Source organism: Lupinus angustifolius, chromosome LG06 (genome assembly GCF_001865875.1).
Source record: "Lupinus angustifolius cultivar Tanjil chromosome LG06, LupAngTanjil_v1.0, whole genome shotgun sequence".
Classification (NCBI taxonomy): domain Eukaryota; kingdom Viridiplantae; phylum Streptophyta; class Magnoliopsida; order Fabales; family Fabaceae; genus Lupinus; species Lupinus angustifolius.
In genome coordinates this window covers 3,559,180-3,579,018 of record NC_032014.1, presented here as the reverse complement: position 1 = coordinate 3,579,018, position 19,839 = coordinate 3,559,180, and the positions used below count along the sequence as shown (strand labels likewise).

At 33.1% G+C, this 19,839-nt stretch overlaps 2 protein-coding genes and 1 long non-coding RNA gene across 30 annotated transcripts in view; all 3 read right to left on the bottom strand.

Moving 5' to 3' along the window:
• Positions 1-3,619, bottom strand: LOC109348998 (alkylated DNA repair protein alkB homolog 8). 2 transcript variants are annotated; one of them, XM_019589638.1, is made up of 8 exons: positions 3,270-3,619; positions 2,723-2,824; positions 2,499-2,585; positions 2,177-2,302; positions 1,690-1,980; positions 1,008-1,073; positions 576-711; positions 1-78 (listed from the first exon to the last, which is right to left on the bottom strand). In XM_019589638.1, exons 1-7 carry the CDS (start codon positions 3,567-3,569, stop codon positions 655-657), a joined length of 1,029 nt encoding a protein of 342 aa, XP_019445183.1. In that variant the 5' UTR covers positions 3,570-3,619; the 3' UTR covers positions 1-78; positions 576-654. The 2 variants fall into 2 exon arrangements, with proteins under 2 accessions (XP_019445183.1, XP_019445184.1); XM_019589639.1 differs by having other exon boundaries at positions 583-711.
• On the bottom strand, positions 4,898-9,130 carry LOC109348997 (rop guanine nucleotide exchange factor 14-like). Of its 3 annotated transcripts, XM_019589636.1 has the most exons (8): positions 8,989-9,130; positions 7,494-7,883; positions 7,156-7,310; positions 6,995-7,069; positions 6,625-6,897; positions 6,009-6,356; positions 5,292-5,566; positions 4,899-5,245 (listed from the first exon to the last, which is right to left on the bottom strand). In XM_019589636.1, exons 1-8 carry the CDS (start codon positions 9,083-9,085, stop codon positions 5,215-5,217), a joined length of 1,644 nt encoding a protein of 547 aa, XP_019445181.1. In that variant the 5' UTR covers positions 9,086-9,130; the 3' UTR covers positions 4,899-5,214. The 3 variants fall into 3 exon arrangements, with proteins under 3 accessions (XP_019445182.1, XP_019445181.1, XP_019445180.1); XM_019589637.1 differs by having other exon boundaries at positions 4,898-5,566; positions 7,494-7,894; positions 8,989-9,098; XM_019589635.1 differs by having other exon boundaries at positions 4,899-5,566.
• LOC109349007 overlaps positions 12,126-19,839 on the bottom strand; it is a 33,260-nt gene continuing 25,546 nt past the window's right edge. For 19 of the 25 annotated variants that reach the window (XR_002107852.1, XR_002107849.1, XR_002107851.1 and 16 more), the window contains 5 exons: positions 19,660-19,793; positions 17,518-19,265; positions 16,802-16,946; positions 13,922-16,699; positions 12,126-13,412 (listed from right to left, as the gene is read on the bottom strand). This is a non-coding gene — a long non-coding RNA (uncharacterized LOC109349007). The remainder of the gene's footprint in view (positions 13,413-13,921; positions 16,700-16,801; positions 16,947-17,517; positions 19,266-19,659; positions 19,794-19,839) is intronic. The other 6 variants (XR_002107850.1, XR_002107859.1, XR_002107861.1 and 3 more) reach the window with 6 other exon arrangements.

The window sequence follows — 19,839 nt, the reverse complement described above, 5'->3', positions numbered from 1 at the left end:
GGGTACAATCGGCAAATGAATATTTGTTTTCTCAACTATTGATGGATGGAAACCACATTTCATCAGCAGGATGATCACCTGCATAATGATCACACATTAAATCATACTTAAAATTCATGTAACATCATATCACATTCTCGAGATGCAGACAATTAGATTTAGAGATTTTTTATTCTCTGCAGTCAACCACAGCCCTCACATTATATCTTATGATGATATACTATCCAGAGGAAACAATCCATTCCAATTCCTGAAGAAATAGAAATAGAAATATAGGGACATGGAAGTTGGAAATGGAGGCAAGAGGAAAGTGAACAGGACAATAAGCCATGGGTCTGGGAGGCTATCTCAGTTCTGACATGTGAGATGTATGCCCATTATTAAAAAGTCATAGCTGGTGCTCATGGAAATACACAACCAAAACAAGATGCAGTCATGCAGAGGGACTGGGTTATATGGTTGACTACAGAGGATAAAAACCACTCATAACTGTCCATTTCAATATTCGAAATTCAAGAATCAATATCTCGTAAGCACTATAATATCAAGAAACAACATAGAAAGGCAGAACATACCACTTACTCACTGCAACTCTAAATATAGATACTTGATGGGTTATATTCAAAACTGTCTCCTTGCCTCCTCAGCGAAACCTTATCTTTGAGAGTCGCAGTATTGAGGGAAGGCACATTTGCATGCATCTGTTCTAACCTGGTGTACAAACAATTTTTTTTATCATCACAATTGGATAATAGGAAAAATTTCAACGCCTTCTCTAATGTGGATACACCTCTTAAAATTTTGGTGAAACAAAGGCATACAAATTGTTATGTGAGTTACAGTCTAAAGCATGTGTTTTCAAAACTGTTAATTATTGGATTCAAAGAAATATAGTCCGCCAAAAAATTATAGTGTATACCAACTGATCATATTAACTATAATATGCCATGGGGATTAATATGGCATATTTAGGTGACCAAAAGACAATAACCATGACAACCACACACCTTACGAAATGTAAAAGACACCCTTCTTGACGCCCTTCTGATGACTTTGTCGTTCACTTTGTCAATCTGTAGGAGGAGAAAAGCTATTTAGGTGCAAAAGAATAATGTTAAGAAGCACATAAATGCACTTTAAGCAAGGCAGACCAATCTTCAAGTTTTCAGCTAATAACAGAATGTTAGAAGTTAGGACAGAAAAGTTGCCCCACCAAAAAACATGTGAAGCAAGCTTTGAACTAATGGAACTAAATGCTATAGCCATCATTTTAATTTGAGTAAGGTAATAAGTTCATCAAAAGACCAAGTTTTGGATTTAATATACCATTATTGAATTCAATCACACATACATGAATTGGTCAATGTACAAAGTAGCATAAGGAAATACAAATTGTCTTACAAAAGAAACTCATGATGAAACTTATATCTTAAAAAATAAATTCTCAAACAAGGTCGGTTTGGAAACTGGTATTTTAGCAAGTTTTATATTTAATATTTTGAGAAATTTTGGCATGCTCATAACCAAAACATGTTTAAGATCATTTATTTTGGATGACTACTGATTACTGAAATAAGCCAATGGCTACAAAGTATTAACTCTTGGACATAGCAAAACATGATTCTGAAATGCAGCAACTTATTTTCAGTGTATAAAAGGGAGGAAGTATCATAATTTCCAAAACATTACTTTGTGGTGTGGAATGTAATGGTGCCAAGCATAACGTGCTTCTCCAGACATGAGTAGCAATGATCTAGGGGGGAGATGAATAGCCCTCCTAATAAAATTCGAATCATCTTCTGGGCCTTCTGTTTTTGCAACAGAACTTGAGGCAATTCTAGGAAGCTGATCACCACTTTCATATCTTCTGAACTCCATTATACAAGGCCCTGATAATGAAAGGCTGAAAATTAAATCTTCAAATGCAGAATGGGTGTCTATATGGGGGGACAACCCCACTCCTGATGGGTACTCATTTACCTGTAAACATAGTTAGCAACATTCAAACTAGAATATCAAACATAAATAACAATTCTCACGTCTAAAAGTATCACACAATGTTCAAGTATTAATGTACAATAACAAAGATTTTTTTTCTTTTGAATCAACAAATAAAAACAACAGCCCCTTATTATTAGCTCCAAAACTCAAGGAGTAAAGTAGTATTTTAGCATACCGTAACTTGGTCCAAGACTGTATTTTCAACATTCTTGAAAGTTGGACATGATGAGATTCTTTCAAGTATTGGAGAAACAAATGATGGAAGTTCACCTAAACAATGCCTTGTATTAACATTCCTAGTCTGCACAGCCAAATAAAGTAGAAAGGAGGGATTGATCAATATTCTTACATTACTCACGAACATAATTGTCATGAGTAACACATTTCAATTAGGTTTTAATGGCATCACCAGTTGTAATTGGACCACTCACTAGTTTAGGTACAACAAAAAGGAATTGAAGAATAAAGAGAAAAACCTAACAATCTTTAAAACTCACATCATAACAAAACTCGTAACCATAGTGTTGAACCCTTCTTTTTGAAAGACAGTTCCAGGGCCTGCAGTCAACAGCTTGGAGCAATTCCTGATATGGAAAATGATGTACAAATAAACGTGAAAATGATTAGAAATAGGATTGAAATATAAATATAATGAGAAAAACTATAGTAGTGTTTGATCATTATCATTAATATAAGAAGGCAAATACTTCTAAATGCTAACCTCTTCTTCCTCGGCGCTGATGAAGTCATGAACTAGGTAAATGCCTGAAATGGCAAGATCTGACGCTGTGATAGATACAGGAACCAAGTCACTCACTTTATCCTAAACAGACATATAAAGTCGTGAACAAACATGAACCGTGATGAAATAACAGAGAACAAACAAAAAAGGGAAAGCATATGCACAAAATATTCTCATATAGTATTAATAAGCTTAGAGCAAGATAAGCCACCAAATGCAAATGACTCCATTCGATTCATATGCATAATATTGTTATTCGGTAAGGTTGAATACTATGTTGATTGATGATACCGTCTAGTATAAATGTACGCAACGATACCGTCTAGTATTAATGTACGCAACCTTACTCTTGTCTGCTTCAATGCAATGATATATTGCAAAGCACAACAAACCAGATAATTTGAATTTAACAACGCACATTCACATGCAAATAACAAAAATATACAAATATAACACTTATGATTTAACATACATTACATAATGAGAGATGAAAGGGAATTGAATAGAGTAGTGAGAGTGATAATACCTTGGGAATAGGATTTTGGACAGAATAACGAATATGCAAGGATCTACCTCCAAGTTGAGGACACGTGTGTCCATTTAAAGCCAAAAATGCAGATTGAGCAGAAGAATGATGAGAATAAGAAACAATGACACGTGTGCCACTGTCATCAGCAGCATAAACTCCATTAACCTCTCCAAAATCGGAGAAAACAGAAGCAATATCGTCATGAGAAATTCCCACAGCTGGGCCACAATTGGCTACATAAATGTTTGAACTTGATTCATCATTATTCTTTGCACGCACAAACCTTGGCATACCCATCAATGTCAACAACAGATTAGTAAAGAACAACGGCGTTGTAAAGAAGCACAGGGATGAAGATCATTTTACTTTTCAGATATATCTATCAGTCGGTGTAACTGCTTTTTGGGCTGCACAAACCCATCACTTTTTAAGGCCCAGAATCTGCAAACAACCCACCAAAATCCATTCTAGGAGACTAAATTGCCTCTCATCTCATACTAAAATGATATATTATCCTACAAATCTTCATACCTTATGAGAAAAAGTAATATGTGTTACAAAAGTTTATCAATGATCAGTTGATAGGTGATATATATTATTTTCTTATAGTGTAAGATTATATATTATTATTTTAGATTAAAGTGAATAACATGAATAGAATGTGTTGAGCTGATATGAATAACTTTTGTTGATATCATGAACATTTTTGTAATTAGATAATGTTAAATATGAAAGTAATAATAGATGTATACAAAGGCAAAGATAAAAGTGGTAGTCTACTAAAAAAATAATATACATACATGAAGTAACACCTCCAGAATATATTTTGTAAGCATCAATGATCACCATTATATTTATGAATATATGGAGATATGTAGACTAAGTAATATACAATACTTTTATCTTTTAGTTACATGTTTTTAATCTTGTCTGTCGAAAAATATTTATGTTGAAGCTAGCTTTACTAAAAATTTGTTAAAATGTATTAAATAGTAATAGAAATAACAATTAACCGTATGTAAGACGAGAATTATGTTAGTTTATGTTTAGAGGTAGTAACTTTCATAGAGATGGAGGATAATTTGTTACATATATCCATGTAATTCATTCTTTTAATTTTAGTTTAAACATTGATTTTGAGCAGAAGCAATAATTGTAAAACTTATCAAGATTTCATTCTTGTGGGGACCAATAATAAATAAGTGGCATTACTTCAACGGAATTAATGAGGAGAAAAAAATATAGAATAGTGTATGTATTTTATACATTGTTATTATATCATTCACCACTTCAAAAAATAATCCAATGAGATAGATAATCTAATAATTATATATAAATATTCTCAGAATGAAATAGACGTCTGTACTGTGTATTATATCCTCTTACACTAGATGTCAAATTGTCATTTCCCACCTTTTCATCTTTCATTCTAAGCCATTAAATTTCCTAATTATGAAATCAATTGTAACCAAAAGAAGGAGCATCAAATTACAAAACTCAAAAGGTACCATCAAAGAATCACCAATTTCCCCCAACACTAACAAGTAACAATGCATCCACTTCAAAATTTTGCTTCAAATATGACCGATCTGTAAACTAACATGCAAGATAAAAAGACATACATATGTAATATGAACCATCATAAACTAACATGCTCTCACTAGACAGCTAGTCCCAACAACCTTTTAAGGCAACCCACCTTTCATTTCTCATCACTCTAAGAAAAGAAAGTGTAGCATCTAATAGACCTCCAAAAGATTCACTATAAGTGTTGCAAAAGTTTTTGCATACAAGGATGAAATCATCACAACAATCATCCTCTTAACAATAACATTTAAGCTCATTAACAATAACAATTACTATATTTAAGCATATTAACATTATCATTTACAACAGTTGCGCGCAATGCCCCACTATTATGGGGAATTTTGAGTAGGCAAACTCATACAAGCCTCTCTACCAATGCACCACACTCGACTTCGGCTTGGTGTAGTTATTACAGAGCTAGTTTTGCCCCCAATAGATGAGAGTTCTATATCAGAATTAGTAGCAGAACTAGAACCACAATACTTTCCGTCCGCCATATTCATCTTATCAAGTAAAGAGTGCCTGATATGTGAACCAATCACACAAGTTTCGGAGAGATTTAAACAGGGAGAGCAACTTGTCACCAGAGGTGAATTAGGATTGCTTAAAGAATCCTCCTGCATTATATCTTCTATCCGAGACAGTATGCTGAAAGCTAAATTTCCAAGAACTCTGGAATAAGCTTCCAAGATAGAGTGCCCAAGATCCTACACAAATACACAGAAATCAACACCTTGAATAAGGAGAAACCTATAGTCCTCAACAAAATGGATACATATCCTTTCCTTCTCTGTTAATCTGTTGTTGACATTAACTATAACGGGGGGTGGGGGGTCTTAAATTTTTCTAATATAAAACGGAACAAGATCCTCTCCGGTACGGGAGAGGAAAGTTATTTTTTCTTCGTTTAGTTGTAAGGATAAAAGTGTAATCTTACTATAAATAACAAAGATGCAAATGTCGTTGTACTTTAATTTTTCGTTGTTTTTCCAGAGTACTTCCTTCTCTAGTACGGGAGAGGAGTCTGACTCGATAAAAACATAGGCAAGAATGTAAATAAAGCAGATAAAAGTCATAAAACCAAAAAACATAGGTAGTGTGCTTTCTCCTTTCAGAATAATTTCTGAAAAGCATTAGTACAAAACTCACCTTGCCAGATTGAACTTTAGTGGCATCAAGAAATGTCTGAGGAATGCTAGGGTATCTGGTTTTAAGCAGCTTTAAAAGTGTTTCTGCACGTTCCCATAATAATTCCATTTTATCAACCTCTGACATAGGGTCTTTTACAAAAGACCATGAGGTTCGAACTGGTGATTTACCAGTAAATTGTTCTGAATTTCTCTCTTTCCATGAGAAGATAGCAGCTTCCAATCTGTTAATGACCTCAAGGGCACTATGTTCAGAGATCAAATTGAGAGATTTAAGCATGTCTTCTCCGGAGCTTGATTCAGTAGTCAAAACCTTGTGCAGTTCATGTCCAAGGTTTGCCTTCCCAGACTGCAAAATAAAGAAACAGATTTATTAATCATGCAATGAAAATCATAACAATAGTACATAAAATGTTTAGAGAATTATGGTTGCCATAAATTTACTTTCCTAAGAGTTAAAAGTTCCTAATGGCCAGTTTACCTAAAGATGCTATTTTCTTGTTGAAGAGCCTAAGCTCACATTACGTGACAATATTTAAATGCTTAAGCTGCATCAGAATTTCTTGAGGATAAAATGTACATAATTTCAATTCAATTCAACCTTACAAGAAAATTACCTTTTCAAGTGCATCCTTGATATTCGCTGGCACAGGCATTTCAAGCAACACATTTTCATTGATAGATTTGGCAGCCTTGAATACTTGAGATACCACCCTTCCATGATGAAGCAACCTCTTCCTTTCAGTGTCAGAAAGTCCAGTTCTGGGTACTTGGGGTGATGGAAGCCACCATCGTTTGCTCGGACATGTACTTGTTGTGCTCCTCCCTTCTGCTTGGCTTCCTCCCTCTGCATACCAAAACTCAGTTTTCACCATCGAATCTAGTGCCTCCTGCGAATCAAAAACCAAAAATATGAAATAGTGACTTGACTAGTAAGCTATTGCCACAAATTTCAAGATCTTTGATGAGAATAAAAAGATGGCCTACAATAAGCATAGAGTCCAGCTTCTGCAGTGCTGGAAGATTCATATGGATGTCTGCACGAGCTTTTGGGGTCATTATCTGTTCAAAGAAGACAACTCTCTTGTTATACTGCAATTTGATATATCAAACATTCTATCCTTTTGTCAAGCTAAAACAAAAGATACCTCAAACATTCCACCATTGGCACCACTTTGTTTAGCAGGAACAAGCTCAACCATATAGTTGGTAGGAGACAATAACCAGCCCATTTCTCTTTGCCATTTGCTTTTCCTTTCTTCAGATAGGGGCTCCAATTTCCACAGCTCACCAAAAATATTTACTGCATATGTGTTCATTAAGGAATGAATGAACAAAGGCTCTTGTAAGTGAAATTCTATGGTTGCTTATATGCTTTAAAAAATTGTTCTTTTTTTTTGCATTTTTAGCATAAAAGGCTTTGAAAAGCCAGCAAAACTCTTGTTATAAACTTTATCAACTGCATGTAATTACTTAAGGAATCAACCTGCTAGGTTTGTGATGGCATTAGATAAGGTGAAAGCTGTACTGAGGCTCTTAGTTCCTCCTGTAACATCTTCACCTAGCAAGAGCTTTGCAAACTTTTCCTTCATGGCTTCTACATCTGAATGATGGATAGCATAAGAAGGCTTCTCTTTGGCATAAAAATGTTGAGGACTTACTGAGAGTTCCCATTCTTCTAATCCTTGTTCATCCCTTTTCATTGTCAAACATTTTGAAGAGAATGATCCAAAAGCGTCTTTGCTGGAGGAACAAGTGGAGTAATCATCATCAAATGAATCAGTTATACATCCATCTCCTCTGCTAGTTCTGCTCTCATGTTCATACGACTGATTATTTATAATGCAACTCTCAAGACCATTGTATGTCACAATCCCTGAAAGATTCCTCTATCCATTAAAAATAATCGATTTCCAGCAGTTGCTACATTATATTTAACAATATAACATATAATCAAATAATCTAGAACAAAATAAAGCCTAGCTGTCAGTGTAAAAAAATGTAAGAATATATTCTCACTGATGTTGGACAAATAAGGCACGCAGGCTTACAGCCAAAAGTATGAATCACTATATCATGTTTATAATTCAAACTCTAATATAAAACTAACTATCCTCCATGATTAGATTAAGTGATAGTATTTATAAAAAAGAACCAAGCAAATGGTTCTAAATGGGGATGCCCACCATTTGTCTTTGGAAATTTTGAGAGAAAAATGGACAAGGTAGGAACATATCAATCGGTCCACTTCGTTTTTACTAGCTGTTATCATTTTTATTTGTTAGTATGTTACACAAGTTGTAGGAAAATATTACAGTGTCGAAGGCCAGGATGCTAAGCTTGATTGAAATTTAAGGATCAACAATAAATAAATGAAGAAATGATACTCAAATTGAAATTTAAATGGGGTAAATGAAAAGTTACAGTTTATTGTTTAACTCATTATTGTAAGAAAGTACATGCCAAAAGTTGGTCAATTATAAAATTTGAAAATGTGCAAGTACTTTATGGTTTGTCCACAACAACCAAACAATAACTCATCTGCTTTGAAACTGTGGAAGTATTTATGTCATTTTAAGGTACGAAATATAATACTACAAAATTTCCTATAGCAGAACTCATTCTATATTAAACATTTTAGTTTATATATAAAATAAAATAAAAACTCATGACATTTGGCATGATCCTAATTTTAAATTTTCTTTCACCTTTGTGTATTGAATCAATTACAGCATTATAAGAACTTTATCTTAGTCAAGTGACACCTAAAAATTTCTTTCTAAGATTTATTTCTTTATTTTCATGCAGGTATTTAATTTAAAAGCTCCTCTTTTGAATGCTAGTTTTTAACACACACAAAATTAAGTTAATTTTCTTAAAATGAGATTGGATTAACGATAAGAGTACTAATAATACTTATAAACTTAAAGTTTTACAAAACAAAGACACAGCTTTTAAGTGTTTAACAGTGTGGAACTCACTCTCTTGCTGATCGAGATCGATGCTAACTTTCCTTTGCTTGTTGCAGCAAACCAATCTTTTCCTCATTGTCAACATCCCTTTGTGTTTCTTGCCCATCCCTACTTTCTGTATTTAATAAATTACGTGCAGCCTTTCACTGAATGCTCAACAAAAAAAAGTTGATATTAATGAATACTGAGGAGTGAGGAATGACACAATGGACCCCGTTGTCACGGCATTCCTCAGCATTAAATTTCACATATCAAGTCACGCTTGAAATCATTTCCACTAAATCCAGAGTTCTAAATAAATTATCAATACCTATAGTCTCTTTGTTTGGATTTGAAAGAGCCTACTACATTGACCACCATTAGCAGTTACACAGTAGTAACCAGAATAATTCCATACATGTGTGTTTTGACTATTGACATAATTACAAAATTCTAACAGCATAACAACAATGAAAAATACTTTTATGCTTGGAATATGTCATAACCTTTTACACACAAATGATGATGTCAAACTATGTTATTCATCAATTGTGTTAGATCTTCTTTGTGAACTGGTGAGTTAAATCCATAGAGAAAAAATATTAAAGTATTAAACCCTTATCATACCAGTATAATGTACGTTAGCAAAATAAGATATGATCAGAAAAGTATCAATTACTTAGTTATTAAAAAAAAACCATAAAGTAGGAAAAAGTTGGAGCAAAAGGTGTTACTCATGGTAACTTTTTGAAGGGCTCTAATGCACGAGCCACTCAAACTCCACCTTTTTTGTTCATAAAGACTTGACTTTCCAAGATGTTTTAAACTTAAGGAAATGAGGAAGATCCATTAAAACCAAAGTTTTGATTTTTACAAAGTAACAAAAAAAGCAACAATTTCACATTTTTTGCAGTTGAAGGAAACAACAAAGTCACTTCCTTTACAGTGATGGGTATTGATGATTGAACTAGGCAAAACAGATAATTTAATTGAAGAATACATTTGATGAAGAAACAGAGTAGAGAATAGAAAGAGAAACATACCTTAGTAGAGAGAAGGTGGAATAGCATTGTTGTTTGGTAAAATGAAAGTTTAAGTGTGAAAGAAGAAGGAGAATAATTGTAATGGTAATGGTGTTGTGCATTTAATAGCAGAAGAAGAAAGAAAGAAAGTAGAAATGGACTTGTTGAAGAAGTGAGAGAGAAAGAAGGCTCCTCTGCAGTACTTCAATCTGGGCCATTCAATTGAGTGGGTCCTAGTCCCGTTTCATCAATTGAGATTGTTTGAGGGATCAGTTCAGAGCTCAATAAGAAAAGGTGGGGCCATGGTCTTAAGTTCAAAATCACTTTTTAATGAAGATTCTGGATTTTTAGATTAAATCACTTTCATTACTCATTATTACATGTCCGATCTAACGACACTCATTCATTTTTGCTATAAAGGTAAGGGTGTTTAGTATATATATATTTTTTCTCATTTTAATTACACTTTTTTTTGGACAATTAAGTGGTCTGAGAGGAGGAAAGGGAATGAAGGAATGAGAAATACTATGAGTGCACTTTTAAATTTTGAATAAGACACTCAAGTCTTTATCATGTACTTTAACCAATTGAAATAACTGTGAGGATACTCAAACATTATTTCTTCTATGTATTTTATGGCTACTTTATATTCTCGCACTATGTTCAAATTTTTATAAAATTTACTGAATATGTCATTGTCCATAGTGCATTTGTTAAAGTTCCCATACATTTCAAACATCAATTATAAAAACTTGAGGTTAGACTATTGATATTCATAAGTGTTTATTCATATTGAGTTTAAAATCTGTTTATTGATAGTGCATAGTTTTTTACACGTAACACATCTTTTATCATTAATAAAAATTACTTTTGTTTAAGAGTTATAATAAATAAATCAATAATAAGTATTGCCAGTGTAAAAAATACTTACAATATTGTATATATATTAAATTCTTTTTAATTTACCAATTTCAATTAGAAAGTATAATTTATACACTGATGATATAAAGATTCATATACATGCATCCTACCATATACCATACATTTGGATTATTTTTTCTGAAAATTTAAAACATTAAATATAAGTAATAAATAATAAAATGATAGTATATAAAACTTATATATTGTCACTCCACTCATCTTTTTTTTCTAAATAAGAACATGATTGATTAATAGAAAATGTAGATTATAGAAAAGATATCACTAGAAATCAAGAAAGGTGCAATCATTGATTCTATTTGCGTGTTGCCGTTAAGAATATATTGGGATGTAATTTAGGAGCGGCTGTATGCAATTTGTCCCCTTTTGAAACTCTCACCAAAGTAGCTTCCCTCTGCTGCCGCACCTATTCCTAATTTTCTGTCAACGCACACTTCACTATCATTACAATGTTGTATGTATATTATTTTCTTCAGTTTTAGAAACATTTTTATAATAGAACAAATTTTATTATGTTAGTAATTAAAGAAGATAATTTATCTAAGGAAACACTTTATTCTAAAAAAAATGCTTACATTATTGGCAGCCCCACCCTACAAGGGCCAAGCTACCGCTACATTTTGTTCCCACTTTGTAATACTCTACTAGTTTCCTTTTTGCTAAAAAGAAAATGGGGATTATTAACTTGTATTTCTTTGTTCTTGGTGTTTCAATTCAAAGGGGATAAAAAGGTGGAACATCCCTTTATAGCTTATTGGCTTATCATTCACCTATTCAATGTGTTCTTGATCACAGCAAACATAATTTGAGTTAGAATCTTGAGATTCTAAACATTTTCTGTTAAAAATATCCCCAACAATGTTTCACTAATTTTTATTCTTTAATGAAGCAGACTATAATAATGATCAAATTTCATGACACAAATATTCGCCAGTGCTTCCTCTGCACAACATACCAACCAGAAGCATTACTCGGTGGTCTTAGTGGCCCAAGAATTTTCTCTCTTAAATGAGTTTTTTTCTCTCTTTTTACCATAATTAGTAAGGATACAATCAAATAATAACAGTCAGGAAATGTTTTTTTAATATTTACTTATACACTTAATTTGAACGCTGTAAAATAACGTACATAATAAATCTTGTCTAAATTTAAAATAAATATAGTATTGGTTGTGATTTGTGAATGAAAGAAACGTGTGAAATCAGAGTTTCAAATAACAAAGTTTGGGAAAAATATCCACACCTAACCTTGCTTATGTCTTAAAGTCAAAAATCACATGCCTTCATACCTAAAATCTTATCAATCTCAAAGACTTTCGAACAAAACAAACCCTTCACAGGTTCACATGCTAATTTTTAGAATCTCAATTCTCAAGACATACCGTGTTATATACACCACTTCACTGTACTGGAGAATCCTTAAAAATTAATTTACTTGGTGACTTACTGAAACAAGCTTACAGTACAAGGAGACAAAAAAACAATACAAAATTATGGTGATGGCCCTCATTTGTCAAATAGGTTTTCTGTATTCCCATCCAACTAATGAGAAATTCCGTGTTCCTCTTTCCTAGAGATCTACCTCATAGATGATGCTTATATTATTTGACATACATCCCAATTCCCACATGTACCAATAAGAGAAAAAATATAATATTTAGACCAACATTTGGTTACAATTCATTCAAATTTTAACATAAATTATGCAATGCTTGCACGTACAGATGAATATGAAATTTTTTATACACTTGTTTGATTTGGAAAACAAAAGTTTAGGAAAGAATAATTGAGAAAACATTATGTCTTCAAAATACTCATTTAATTGTACCAAGACGAAGGGAGTAGTATTAAACAAAAAAAATTGTGTTAATAATATCTTAAACAAAAAAGGAAATTTCATAGGGCACTTAAAAAATTTCTATAGCAAAACTTATCTGTATAGGGAAGATAAAAAGTCTAGGTACTAAGTAAAAGAGAAAGGTTTTAGGATAGACAAATTCAACATCATATAACCTGTGATAGGTGCAGACAGATATCTGAAATTTTCCTACAACAACATCCTTGCCCTACTATTTTGCAGTTTTGCTTTCTTCATGCACTTGTCCCCTTATGAAGAAGCCAGATATTAATTCCAATAATAGTTTCACAATATGCACACAAATTAATTACAAGGTTCTCATCTACATTTGTTTCCCTAAGTAGTATACAGTCTACATAAAATCAAAGGTAAAAACTAAAACCAAGTCTAGCAGAACTTAGCAACAATAATAGCATATCTACCCTGAATAGACCACTGCGATGAAAAGGTTTGACAAAGACATACCGTATGAAAATGTCCATCCCTCCATCCAATGCGCGCCTTCGAGTGTTTTACTAAATGGATTCCGTGAGATAAGTAATTTCATCATAGAGTTAAGGGCGTGCTTATTGTATAGACCTTGTGATCAGTGATTGCATAATATAGACTGTACCACAAAATTGTTAACCTGCATATCTGAATCCAAGTTTTTCTCTTTATTAATAAAAGTAAACATTATTAATATTTAAACCCTAATAAATCAATTACACTTCTTTTAAAACAAATGTTTATCTTAGAATGCAGGATACAAAACTCAGAACACACCAGATATCATAGTTTAGTTCACCAAAAAAAGATATCAAATTTAATCAAAGTTTCACATAAGTACATTCATATTTTCTTGACCTTAAATCTAAAGACAATGAAAATGAAGTCCATAAAACTTTGACTCTCATGCACATAAATTTCCCAATAATATGCACCCTTATTTGTCATCACAAATACATATACAATTCTTTCACGGACTTAGATAAACATAGAGAAGCAACCTATTTATTTTCACAAGCAAAGAGATGAAAACGTTAAGGTGTTTCAAATTTGTGTAAATGCATCTATTACTAAGAAGAAATCTACTATTAATTGTGAGTGTGTTAATAGCTCATACCTACCCTTATTGAAGAAATCATAGGAAAAAAATCACTTACATCCAGGGGCAAGAATGTAGGGGAAAGCATGGCATTTCTCTGCATACACAAAGAAAATTATTGTTTCCACAAGCATCTTATCTGTGAGATCAGGTAAACAACATTCTTGCATAGACCCAGCTTACCTAAACTTCCTTTCACACAAAAATATTCAGTCGTGCACTAGTGCTGCAGACCATAACTCATTTTCAGAGTAAAATGAAGAAGATTGAAAAGTACCATTACAGAGAATAAGCACCTTATATACAGAAGGAAACAATCAGTTCTTCAGAAACTCATGTCTCCAACCACTTATTAGTTTTGATTTTCAATCAGAACATAATTAAAAAACAAATTAAAGACACCAGTTGTTCTAAGATTGGTCTATTCTCTAATGTGAATTATAAAACATCATATAGAGGAACTTTTATAACTTAACATCTATAATTACTACTAACTTACTGGACACCGAGTAAATACATTTAGAAAGTTTACAGTGTCCATGAGAAAAAAGTGATCATGTAAAAACAGCCATTAATGCAAGATAACTGGGTACCAGACAAAAAAGGAACTCAAAGCATTTCAGATCATATCCTCATAGGATTCGTTAAGGGTATCCTTGAAACTCCTGCCCCTTCATAGTAAATAATAACAGTTTCCAGTTAAGAACATGTGTTCCTACGAGTCCTTCATACACAACAATGACATAGAAACTAATTTGACCACAAATTAAAAACTGGAGATCGGATCATTACTATACAATATTATAGAACCTTCTAGTTTGATGTACAACCCATCAGCATGGAATACATATCATAAATTCATAATGTGATACAAATAACTAGTAACTAGTATTTAATGCTAACACTGTATGTTCTTCTTAAGCTAGAACAGAATTTGGATTCTCTATTTTTTCCCATACAAGCATAATTAAATTTAAAATCACAACAGATATATGAATGTCCCAATTCAAATTTAAAATCAGATCACAAGTATAGAGAATTGGTTGGAAGCTCTAAAGCATAAGTCATCAACCCAAAAAAAATGAAATAAAGTTCTGGTGAACCACAACATAGAAGACAAAATTCAGGGCACCTTTAGATTTAACTTGCTATGCTCTTGAGCAAGTTGAGCACAATACAATATAACTTGTACAAATACAGACTTCTAATTCATCAAGAACCTGGATGTGACAAATCTTCCATCCTGCAAGAAATGTATGACTCGAGTGAAATAATGAATAGCCACAAAGGGGGCAAAACCATATGCCTTTTTCTTCCACCAATTAGAAGGACAAAGTGTGTTCACAGTCATCCCAATTAGACAGTTTACACTGATCCTTTGAACCAAATATTCAATCTAATCACCAGAGTTAAGAGTCTGGATCATAGCCATAGCCTAATACTTCCATTCTTACTCCCAATTAAGGCATTAGACAACAAATAAACCCATAATAGCGCCATACATATTCTTTATAAAGTTGCTAGAGCATTAAAGCTAGTTCACTAATTAAAACCTATAATAGCGCCAGCATCTCCTTCCTACATAGCTGATATTGCATACACTAGAGGCATCCATATCCCTTGGACAACTGTTAATAGCTATGGAGCACTGATACTTGGAAATCTAGCACTTATGCCATACTCAGTCAGTATCGCAGACATGCATAAAGATAAAAGAACTTGGTAGAACAGGTAAGAGCAAACTTCGTCAACTTAGTTACTCTAAGTACGAACCGAATTACCTATAAATAACTGCACACTCATTGAGTCTAAAGGTGTGATTGTTTCTATAAGAAGCAAAAATAATTTTAAGGTACATTCAAATAAACATTGGCATTGGATTTCAGCATGCCCCTGGAAGGAGGAAGCTTACATGCCACATTATATTGCACACAAAGAACATAAATACACTAAAAAAATAAAATAAATAAAAGTAAAAAACACTATAAAATAAAAACAAAATATCATCTCTTTGTTTTTCCCCTTCAACTATGCAATTCAAAACAAAGGTTACCTGGTTTGCCTTGGTTTCCTCCATGTTAATTTTCTTTTAATGAATGCAAACTTTACTGGGTTTGATCTGTCACTCACAACTAAATTGTTTTGTATGTTTTACTCAGCCACAGACAGAAAAAACATACTAAGCATACATAGATGCTAGCTATATTAGGATAGTTAAATATTCAATTCCATCATTATCATTCAGCTTGTTGAATGGGAAAATCGTTAAATATTTTGGAAAGGGTTAGCGGATATCATTCATTTCTAAAAACAGTGAGGGGCTGTAGAACACAAGTGTGCACACATCAGAGTGAGAGAATGCAGGAGAGGAATTTACCTGAATGACACGAGAACTTAAAAAGAGCCATGAATTCTTCTCCTTCAAGCCGTGCAGAGAAATTTGACTGTTTTTTTGACAAGATTTCTCTCAAGTTGAGACATTCTCCTTGGTGCTGGAATCCCAGCCGTACAAACGTGTCAAGGAAGTATATCACATAAAAATAAGAAATTTTAATAGATGTACATTACCATATTTACACAATGCAGAGATGTTCATACAATCATACTTGTATTCATGTTGGGAATATGTATATAATTTGTCTAACATATGTATTTAAGTGAAATGCAGAATTCTATACTGGTTCTATGAAGAAAATTAGGGTATATATCTTAAGGAAAGTATGAAAATATTGCTGGATTATGCCCCCAAAATTCAGACCATAACTTTTCCAGTCAATGCTCTTTCATACATGATCGGGAGATCGTACAAAGGTGAGAAGTCCGTGAAATACAAAACCTGATATTAAACATTGATATTATCCGATTAATAAGCAGATATGTAAAATCTAAAGAACAACAAACAGAACGGAAACATAATTCAAGGGAGTTGTTCAGAAACCTCTGTTTTATCACCATATTCCCTGACACGTTAAGCATTCTCCCTTGATATATTACTCATTACTGTAACTGCTTCCATCACCAGTTCAGTGTGTTGACAGTTTACAGTGCAGCAAGCTACTCCACTCTAAACTTTGAGCTGTTCCCTATCGTAGGTTCAGAAGGTATTAAGTAACACCAAAGCTATCTGTGCTACGACTTACGGATCTCAAATCTCAAGGTACTTTTTAATGAATATTTTGAGAAGTTTATACCTTATACAAACTAATTTTTCACATTCCTATATGTAAGACATTTTTCCTCCATGATTTGTATGTGATGTTTCAGATCAACATTTCAAAAGGAATCAATTAATAGTAACATGTTATCTTTAACATGCAAATAGACATCATTGCTAGACAATTTCCTGGATCATTACACACATTTTGTATTCTGCTACTAACTGACTATGACACCTTACAAAGTGGTGAAAACTGCAGCGCATCATTTTGGCATGTACAAAGAGTAGTGAACATGGAATGTTAATGTTCAGGTAATAATCAACACATCTCATTAAATCTAAGAATGATACCAACATATTATCATATTTAAAGTACAGTGAAATTACCTCTTCCCATGTGACTTAACGGCAAGAAAGTGATCAGTCTACTAATTGTAGAACAAAAACATTTTGATTCTAAATGATAATCGGGCGGTGACTTGAGATTAAGAATTTACCGATTGGGGAAGCAAGAGTTGCACACATTACTTAAATTATTCCCATGCTTCAGTACATAATGCTTAAGGCCTGACTTAAGAATTTCCAGATTTGATGCTGAGATAGGTAATTGTGTGCACTCATTTGCAAGAATAATCTTTTCATATTGTGATCCAGGCACAGCACAATCCTCTGCCACCAATTGAATTGCAACATTTTGGACAAAATCAAAGTGAACCACTAAAACTGTGCCAAAGTTTTGATCAAGGGTTCTCCATGCTAAATTTGCAATATTGCTTCAGGGTTGTATCAAAGACATGGAAGTGCAGTTTGGAAATCTGATTTGGTGGAATAATTAACTGTTGATAGCAAATGAGATTATAAGAAAAATGCTCTCCAGCAGAAGCATCAACACACTGGAAGGTATAGTTGTTCAAGAGAATGGGGGAATATTTGTGAATACTGCACTTATGTCAATTTAATTTACAGGAATACTTAGAATTAGCATCTGCAAAATAAACAAATAAATAAATAGAAATAACATGAAAATTTGATAGGTAAATATAAACAGCAAAACGTTTCTCTGAAAAAGAGTGATATCAGGACACCGACAAAAGACGCCACCAATTTTGGTATGCATTGAAGATTTTCTAGAACTTTGAACCAAAAAAGGTAATTAACCAAAAATAAATAAAGTGAAAAGATATGAATTTAAGGAGTGCAAGGAAAATAGATGCAAACATCACCTTCACCATAAAAGTGTGACAATCAATTTGGTCTTAGATGACATTGTATGAAGTCTGAACTACAATCAATAGCAGGCTTATAAAATTCAGGCTAAGCAAAGCTCCCTACATATTTCTTCCTTCTAATGTTTATCTCTATATCTTTTGTCCTTTTTACTTCTTCCAATTTCTCAGGTGAAGATTTTTCTGTTTTTGGCCTGTGTTTTAGCAAAATATAAACATTCATACTCTTCACCTTCTCAATGTAGCAACATCTAATTATATACCAAATTGCAGTAGACACTGCCCTGTCAGAGAACTGCAAAATATATAAGAATTCACAATGAATAGCCTTAGTCACTGTTTGTTACGCAGCAGAGTTGCAGGCCAATGTTTGCTGAAAGCAGTTAATGCTCAGTATTACACCCTTGTCCCAACCAAAAAAGTATGGCCCAAGAAAAAATATCTTTATTCATGATAAATGCATTGGTCGCCAACACGCTAGGTCTCTCACATGACCTAGGCACACCAACAAAATAAGCAATTTCATCAAACAGATTTATATTGGAAATATTTTCAGCTTGTTGTTAATATAAGAAGCAAAAATAATTTTAAGGTACATTCAAATCAACATTGGCATCAGATTTCAGCATGCCCCTGGAACAAGGAAGCTTACATGCCACATTATATTGCACACTAAAGAATATAAACATAGTAAAAAATAATATAAAATACAGAAAGTAAAAAACACTAAAATAAAGGTTACCTGATTTGACTTCACCTTGGGGTTATATGAGTTATACTGACATGGGTAGAGCTAAATTGATAGGTTAAAGACCCATCATAGGATGACTTATTTCATGAAGATTCTCTTGAATCAAGGAAGAAACTTGGAGCTGTAAGATGCTTCTAATTGAACCGGGTTTTCTTCGATAACATAAGTGGTCTTCTGCTTGCTGCTGCTTGTGTGCAGAAGAAATCTACCTTCATTTACCTAATTACTTCCTCCTCCAATAGCTTCCCCTCTTCATGAAGTTGCCAAGCTTGTTATTGCAAAAAAAGGTCATCATTAGAACAACACACATCTTCAATCATGCTAATGGATTTGGATCCTCCTCCATTGTGAGTATGAGTACAGTTTTGTTCACAACAGAGACAAAACAACTTTAGATACGTCAAATCCCACAATAAATATAACACTCAGAACAATCACATCACTTTTCAAGTGACTTTTAAGGTAGTTATAATAAGAATCATGCATTCAATACTCAATTGATTGACAGTAGTGTGAAAAACCTTTAACAATGTATTATAATTAAATCCTATATACAATGCTAAGATTTCATAGGTTAAACAGTATTTATTTAGGGAGTTAGAAAACATAAAATGCATGATTTTGCAAAGTAGTAACAACTAAATATGGGAAACTAAAGTTACCCATTCCAAGTGGAATTTCTGTGACCCTCCCCAATTTGCTCGTGCACAGCTTTTACCACTAACTACTTCAAGAATAAGAAAGCCAAAGCTATATACATCAGCCTTCCCATTGCACACTCTGGCGCAAGTAACCACTGTCAAATTTGATGCCAAAGCAGGGTTAAATGTTAATCAGTCCCA